Source organism: Fringilla coelebs (genome assembly GCF_963513975.1).
Source record: "Fringilla coelebs genome assembly, chromosome: 19".
In the NCBI taxonomy this organism is placed as follows: Eukaryota; Metazoa; Chordata; class Aves; order Passeriformes; family Fringillidae; genus Fringilla; species Fringilla coelebs.
In genome coordinates, this window is record NC_140045.1 from 10,138,128 (window position 1) to 10,146,652 (window position 8,525).

The 8,525-nt window shown below is 56.5% G+C and overlaps 1 protein-coding gene across 1 annotated transcript; it reads left to right on the plus strand.

Annotated features, from left to right (window-relative positions):
- Positions 1 to 5,200: 5,200 nt before the first annotated feature.
- On the plus strand, positions 5,201 to 8,284 carry AANAT (aralkylamine N-acetyltransferase; the record flags this gene model as incomplete). The annotated part of the gene is made up of 3 exons (XM_084218529.1): positions 5,201 to 5,357; positions 6,061 to 6,215; positions 7,394 to 8,284. 3 exons carry the CDS (start codon positions 5,201 to 5,203, stop codon positions 7,697 to 7,699), a joined length of 618 nt encoding a protein of 205 aa, XP_084074655.1. The 3' UTR covers positions 7,700 to 8,284.
- Between the last annotated feature and the right edge of the window lie 241 nt (positions 8,285 to 8,525).

Sequence of the window (8,525 nt, forward strand, 5' to 3'; positions counted from 1 at the left end):
GAGCCACGTCCTGCTGGGAAGTTACAGCAACAACAGGCACCAGCAGGAGTGATGAAAAGGAAGGAGGTGAGAGGGAAAGAAATCAGAGCCCACGGCTGGCCTTGCAGCAATGCCAAAGTGCAGAGCCCTGCTGTTAGGTCATTGCCAGGAAGAAAGCATCACCCTCTTGGAAATGTGGGTCCCGATGGCCAAGCCAGAGGAAAGTGCTGGACAGGGATGTAAACAGCACCCAGCCTGGGAATTATGCAATTACGTGAGTCTGAGAGAGAAACCTCTCACACGGCGTCACACAGGGAAGGATCCCGATGCCATCTGCATCCCGTGAGGGCAGACCCTGCCTCAAAGCCGGGCCTGCAGACACCGCAAGCCGCTTAATCCGCTGAGCACCGGGATAATGGGGCTCGGCGGGGCGGCTGAGGAGCCCCTGAGCTGCGTGTGCACGGCTTCGTCCCCAATCCTGGCACGGGGGGGCCAAGCCGTGATTCATCTGCCTCCCACATGTCGCCCCTCGCAGCAAATCCTGCCCGGGGATAATTGCTGTCTTCCTGAGTGGGTGCTCCAACAGAGGGACCAGCCCGGCTGCGGGGCCGCAGTGACAGCTCGGGGCTCTTTGAAGATGCTGAGAGAGCTGCTAAATATGCAAATCTAGGCACGCTGCTGTGGCTCTCATTTAATGGAGTTGTTGACCCTCTGCAGCTGTGTGGGAGCAGGAAGAGACAGACTGTGGAATGCGGCATCCCTGATTGACTATTCCAGCCACGGGCCCACCTCTGCTCTGCCGGGCTGTTTTAATGGCTGGGAGTCGCTCCAAAATGCCATTTCTGAAGAGCAAAAAAGCTGCTGGGTCATATTTCTGTTTCGATTCAATGAAAAAGCTTAAAAGAGAGAGATAAGGGCGTAGCTCCAGGTCATTTTGCCCATGGCTGGAAGCTAAAGCAAGTCCAGAGCTGCCCTGGAAATGTCTCCAGTGGAGCAAAGCCAGCTCTGCCTCCTGCTCCAGGCTTCTTTCAGGGCTGCATCTGGTTCCCAATGATAATAATGATGCCAACATCGTGCTCCTGCCTGGGATAATCTCCCTTTTATTACACATGTCCTGATGGGGACAAACATCGCTGGTTCTGCCTGTCCAGTTTCTTATGTAACAGCTCCCAGGGACAGAGGGCTGCATGGGGGAGAGATGCTTGGTTTTTGGAATAAGCTCCTTGGGCAAGAAAGCTTAGATCTGACTCCCCAGCCTGCAAGGAGTCAGCTGAGAAACTCCCCCCCTGCTCAAGCCCAAAAATTGATCATGCCTGGCACAACCAGCAGCCTCCCCATCCCTCCCCAAACAAAGCTCATCCACTTTGGGCAGGGCTCCTGATGCTGTTGGGGAGGTCAGGATCAGAACAGGACAGTGCTCCCTTTCCTGAGTCCCCTGCTCTCCCTGCCCAGCCTGCAGAGCAGAGCAATCAGCTAAATGCTTTATCCCTCTGCAGCCAGCCAAACCAGGAAAAAAAAAAAAAAAAAAAAAAAAAAAGAAAAGAAAGAAAGAAGCCTGAAGTGATCCCTTTGCTGGCCTGACACCTTAAAGCCTCTCACCTCTCCCTGTCTTTCATCAGAGTTCTAAACTCCTTAGGATGTCATCACGTGCTCCATAAATAACAAATATATATAAGCAGGGGCTGTGGAGGATGCAGCAGACAGAGGAGGGGAGGCAAAACTCCGGATCCACCTCTCCTGCCAGCTCTGAGACGGCACCAGGCGGGCAGGGAGCGGCTCAGCGTCCCCGGCTGGTAAGCACCGACATTCCTGTCACATCCCAGGGGCACTGACAGCCTCGGGGACAGCTCCTGGTCCCCTGGCCACTGCGGCTTGCTCCTGTGTCCCAGGATGGGGGGATTTCCCCAGAGGGGTGGGAGGTTGGTATGCAGAGCTTGGCTTGCTGAGAAGTGGTTTAGGCACAGGGAAGGGTGTGACTCTCATCCCAGCTCCTGTCTCACCCCTACACTTCCAACATGTGCTTCCAAAATCCACCTGCAGGGACTCTTCTCGCTGAAACCCTACCGGTTCTCTGAGCTCTTCCACACAGAGTATTTGATTTTAAGACCGGGTGAATAACTCTGCACTGTCAACTATTTAAAAAAAATCCAGCTCCAAACCCAGGCAGACAATTCATAACTTAGTAAAAGATATTGCCAGGGGGGTTCTGTGCACCTGCCTGTTTATTTACCTGCGAGCATCTCTCTGTACCATGGGGATGCTCTGATTTCTGGGGCACAAACACAACTGATGGCAGGAAAAATTTACAGAGCAGGCTCTTGTTTCACTGCTACGACCCACAGACATAGTGGGCTCATCTCAGGCAGGTCTGGCAAGGAGTCACAGCACAAAATTCAGCCTGGGGTTTAAGTGACTTGTACAAATACAGAAGGCTTTGCTGGTGCATCAGAGGACAGATGAGCTATGGAGACAGAATTTTTCTCACTGCTGTTTCTCGCTTACTCTGGGACCTGGGCAGAGTTTCCTTCACTTCTGCAGGTTTGATGCTTCCCATGGTACCCCTATGGCTGTGCAGGGCTCGTGGATTTCTCCAGGGTTAGGGAGCACTGTTGGTTCCTCTGTACTCTGCAGGTTCTTTGTATCCCCCCTCCCCAGAAGACCTTCAACTCTTCAGGGAGCTGAGAAGCAAAGCAAGAAGTTCATTTTCAGGAAACAGACATAAATATATCAGCCCTTCAGCTGTATAACCTGTGTTGGCAGGAATAACGTGCTGGAGGGGAAAAAATGCAAGGAAAACAATCAAGGAGCAACCTTTCCCCTTCCCTGACTACTGCTCCAGGGTATTGCTGGTTGGGGTGTCAGGCAATTCCTAAAAATAGCTGGAGGGACCTGATTGCCCTTTCCCAGTTTTCTCTGATGGGATTGGAGCAACCACTTAAACACAAGGTTTTGAACCTTCAGCTCTGTGGATGTCCCTGTAGAGACTTCCTGGGACTCAGTTGTTTCCAGCCTCCATAAGCTCTGGGATAAAGACTTGCTCTTGGACAGTGAGCACTGAATGGTGGCTGTTGGAGAAGAAACAGCCCTGAGGAACCTGGGCTGGTCCCTTCTCCCTGCAGGGGTGAACTGCATGACATTTAACAGTCCTTTCCAACCCAAACCATCCTATGATTCCACAATCCAGCTCCATAATTCCCATGGAAACTGAATTGCTGGCCCTACCTGAGGCCATATCCAACTGCCCTCTCTGCCCTGCCATCCCTGCACAGCCATCCCAGCCTGATCCAGCAGCAGCTCCCCAGCAGCACCCCCAGAACTCCCCCCAGGCTCTCAGCACCCCCAGGATCAAACCACCACTGCATTTTCAGCATCCCCTGAGCTTACCCTCTTGCCTACTCTGGGATTTATTCATGCAGAGGAGTCCCTAATCCAATTAGTAGGATGAGGAGTTCCAGAAGAATTGACAATAAGCTCTGTGAACATTAGGCCCACCCCCACTCCCCCAGCACCCCACTCTCCCTGCTGTACTTCCCTCCTGCAGGAGCATGAACCACCCATTCCCAGCCTGACTTCAGTCAGTCCTTGGTGGCTGGAGTGAGCACTGGGGATGCCAAATAATTCCCCTGCCAAGGAAACCCTCTGTTCCTGATGGATCTGCTCCCTTAGACACACACCCACAGCCAAACCAGCGATTCATTGAAAATAAATCCTGACCACCCTGTCTCACCTCAGGCTGGATAACACTGGCATTTCAAGCATCCAGCTCTTGGCATTTCAGGATGGAAAATTCCCAGCTTGTGCCAGTTGTGCCCTGTGCAATGTTTGTGCTGGTAATGCTTTTGTTTCCATAAATCCTATTAGCTGGAGGCAAGCCTATAATTAGCAGGGAAAGCCGGCACCTCTGAAACAATAACCAAAAATGACCTGGCTTTGCTCTGGCTTCGCTGGAAATTGCTTGCATATTGCTCTGAGTTTGGATGGATGGTTGAATGGGTGGCTCTGAAAGCCATTCCCACTATTTCTGTCTGCAGGATCTGTGTGCTTAGTGAAGTTATTCACTCAGTTTGTGGTTCTCTCTGGGTTTATTGACTCAGTTCACTCACACGTGAAAGCAGAGGCAGATTGAAGCTACAGGCTCTGATCCAGGTCAAGGGATTTGTCTGGGCTGTGCAGGATGGGTGCTGCCAGATGACCTTGGGTGCTGGTGACCCTCTTGGGGGAACCTGTGTTGAAGGTGGAGTGTCCTGGCCTGGGCTGTGTCATGGGGTCAGCTACCCAAAGCTGCTGGGGCAGGGGGCAAAGCCTGAGGCCACCTCAGCAAGGAGCACAGCCAAGGCTTTCAGCCTCAGTCACCTGCTCAGCCCTGCCAGGGATCCACTTCAGTGGGTGTGGACATGACCTGAGAAGCCAACAGAGGTGAAGCTGTGTCACTCACCTGCTCAGTGGGTCAGAGAAGGGGGTAAATCCTGCCAGCCTGTGTCACTCACCTGCACAGTGGGTCAGAGAAGGGGGTAAATCCTGCCAGCCTGTGACACTCACCTGCTCAGTGGGTCAGAGAAGGGGGTAAATCCTGCCAGCTTGTGCTCTGGAGGAGGTGGCTCTGGCTGCCTGATGTGTGTCCCTGTCAGGGCATCTCTGTGACCTCCCGCTCCAGCACGGCTGTGCTGTTCCACACACACCAGAGCATCACAGGGAATTTCACACAGATAGATGCTTGTTTTACAGCTTTTGGCTTCCTGCAGGCACATCCCACCCTGCCTGTCCCCAGGGCAGCAGCTCCAGGGTTCTCCTGCCCATCCCACTGCCTGGTGCTCTCACGGGCTGGGCAATGTTGGACAGGATGCTCAGCCCCCCACCTGCTCCAGCTCTAAGAGCTCTGGCCCCTCTCCCTGCTCTGTCCCACCACCTGGATGGATCACTGTGCTTTTGTCCCCTGGTCCCTGCGGTTTGCTCAGCTCACAGCTGGTGCCAGCCTCCTGCGTCCCCCAGCTCACAGCAAGGGCAGCTGGGGTCACTGGGGGAGCGTATTTGCTGTATATACAAATACCCAGAGGAAAAGGGGGACAAACAGCCTAATCCTGTCTGTGAACCACAGGTATTTCTGCTGGCTAACAGTGCTGGAGGAGCTCGGCTGGAATAAAGGGTGCGGGAGCCGGCAGGGGCTGCCCCGAACGGAGGGTGCGGTGGGAAGCCAGGCAGGAGGAGAAGGAGGAGGAGGAGGATGTCGGCACTCAGCGCCTTGCCCTTCCTGAAGCCGGTGCAGCTGCGCTCGCCCCGCAGCCCGCCCGGGGGCCAGCGCCGGCACACGCTGCCCGCCAGCGAGTTCCGCTGCCTCGGCCCCGGGGACGCCGTCAGCGTGTTCGAGATCGAGCGCGAAGGTACCGGGGACCGGGGATCCCGTCTGCTGCCATCAGCTGGATCCCTTGGCATCTCTTTCCAGTCTCTTGTCCTCCTTGTAGTGGTGGAATTGCCTGTGGGTACCCTTGTGGGAGGGATGCAGTGGTCCTGGCTTGTGGCCAGGCCACCACGGGCTCCCTAAAGAGGTGGAGGATCGGTGGTTCATGAACTGGAGAACCGCGGCCCCAGCTCACCCTGGGGTGGGGATGGTGGGAGGTGATGCTGAGTAGGAGCCCAAAACAACCCTGTGAAAGATAGGATAGGAAAAGGGGAAGTGGGAGGAAGGACACCACGCTCTGCCTCCTCTGGCAACCTTTCCCCGTTTCCTCCACTGTAGCTTCCCTCACCCAGACTCACCCAGCCCATTTCTCCTTCTCTCCAAGGGCAGGGGCAGCCAGGGAGATGCTGAGAGGGAGGGCTCAATTCAGTGCCTGCTGCTGTAGCTCTGGGATCAGCTGAGTCAGGAGCTGGTCACTGGGCCATGGGGAACTGCCTCTGGAGAAGCAGAACTGCTCCCTGGAACCATCTGTGTCCCTCAAAACTCCTTTAGACCTAGCAGGCAGCAGGACACATGCCATCTCTCCCTATCACATCCCACTTTCCCTCCCCTACGTCAGTGCTGGCAGTGTTTCTGGGTCGGGTGTGTTTTGTCTCTCTCACTGTGTTCACCACTGCCCCCCTCAGCCTTTATTTCGGTTTCTGGGGACTGTCCCCTGCACCTGGATGAGATCCGACACTTCCTGAACCTGTGCCCGGAGCTGTCCCTCGGCTGGTTTGAGGAAGGGCGGCTCGTGGCATTCATCATCGGCTCCCTCTGGGACCAGGAGAGGCTCAGCCAGGTATGACCCAGTCCTTCCCACCTCCTGCACCACCAGGGAGGGCACCAGTATGAGGGGAGCAATCCAGGACCCCTTGGGGCACCTCAGCCTCAGGGGAGAAGGGGCAAATCCAGCCTCAGGTCATCCAGTGAAGGGTGGGATAAAGGCAGGGGTGACTCTGCCCCCAGGCAGGATCAGGAGGTTCCATGGATCCAAGTGTTTGGCTTCTCTTTCTGCTTGAGACTCTCCAAACCCTGTCTCCTCTCAGGGAGGGTTTGAGTGGCCCATCAGGGCACCAGCCCTGCCAGAGCCGGGGGACCAGGAGATGCTCTGAGGCTACTCCCAAAATCTCCTCCCACGACTAACTGCTACAGGGCTGCTCTGGTAGAAATGAACTTTCTCATTAATTAACTTAAACCACGCTGTTGAAAAATATGCCAAGTAATCCCCCTCAACATTCATTTTAAAATTAAAAACCCTCTGAGGACCATGGGGGGAGGCAAGCAGGCATGGGGGAGGATGAGGACCCTGGTTCTTTGGGTATTGGAATAATTACCAATATAGCCGGACGGGACATGCCTGGGCTTGTCTGGCCCTCGCTGCTTGACCAAAGGCGGCAGCTGTGGTGATTTCACCCCAGAGACACCTCTGGCTGGCTGGATGGTGCAGCTGGGTGCATGGAGGCATGTCCAGACATGCAGGAGCCCAGGTTTACCTCTGGCAGAGAAGCTTTAAGGTGAAGGAAAGGAGTCGGTTCAGACGGAGGGTTTGGATCCAGAGCTTGGTTCTGAATCCATCTCTGAATCCATCAACAGCTCCAACAGAACTCCCCGAATCCCGTGGGTGCTGTTCCTTTTAACCCCGGGGAGAGGGGGAGGGAAGGGGCATGGGGGGCTACCAACCAGGGAGGGACAAATGACACCTGGATGGCCCAGTGCCCCCCAGGGGTAGAGGGCATCTTTTGAATTCTGCCAATCACTTGACACCCTTCTGGAATGCCAGGATTGACCGACAGCCCTCAGCAGGGGGCAAGGGAGAGGGAGGGACAGGGGGCTGACACACCTGGGAAAGAAATCTACCGGGAGAAACCCGAGGCGTATGAGGCGAACCGACATCACACCGCAACACTTGGGTTTGGGGTGGGCAATAAGAAGCAGGACGGGAGTCCCGGTCCTGCTAAGGCCAGTTTCCCCCGGCAGGCAGCGCTGACCCTGCACAAGCCGCAGGGCTCGGCCGTGCACATCCACGTGCTGGCCGTGCACCGCACCGTGCGCCAGCAGGGCAAGGGCTCCATCCTGATGTGGCGCTACCTGCAGCACCTGCGCTGCCTGCCCTGCGCCCGCCGCGCCCTGCTCATGTGCCAGCCCTTCCTCGTGCCCTTCTACCAGAAGTGCGGCTTCCAGGCGCTGGGGCCCTGCCAGGTGACCGTGGGGGACATGGCCTTCGTGGAGATGCAGCACCCGGTGCGGGGCCACGCCTTCATGCGCAGGAACAGCGGCTGCTGAGGCTCCGGGGACGGGAGGCTGCAGCCCCTCTCTGTCCCCCCTCTGTGATCCATCATCCCCAGCTGGCCCTGGCTACAGCTGCTCCCTCTGCCACATCTGCCATCCGGCCACAGCAGCCTGGCCCCATCCCATCCCTGCAGGGCTGGGCACGGGAATTCCTGCCAGGTCCTGCTGGAAGCACCAACTCCCCGGGCTCTGCTTTAGCCAGGGCTGTGCTGGCTGGAGGGCCACGAGCCCCCTGGGATGGAAAGGCTTTGCCCTGGGAATGGCTGGGGGCTCTGCTGGTTTGGGGACACTTCCACCCACCATGGTTTGCTGACACACCCAGCAGAGCCCCTGCAAACATGTGCCCCAGCCTGGCACCCCTCCCACCGCCACTGTGAGTGGAGCACACCATGGCCAAGCCCTCCCTGAGCAGCCCCCAGGCCAGGCAGGGGCCATGGCAGCCACCCCCCTGCCCACAGACATCCTTCCAGCCCCCTTGGAGCACATTCCCAGCCCACAGCCACCCTGAGCTGCACGTTGCAGAGCCTCCCCAGGGAACCAACCCAAACCACTTGGTCCTCCCTGTCCCAGACCCACAGGACAAGCCTTCTGCAAACAACTCAGGTTGTTGGAAAGCAGCAAATAAAGATGTGGTGGTGATTTTCTACACAGCCCATGTGTGTTTCTGCCCTGCTTTGATCATGACCTCACCACAATGGGCCAGAGGGAGGGCACCAGCTGGTATGAGGGGAGCAATCCAGGACCCCTTGGGGCACCTCAGCCTCAGGGGAGAAGGGGCAAATCCAGCCTCAGGTCATCCAGTGAAGGGTGGGATCAAGGC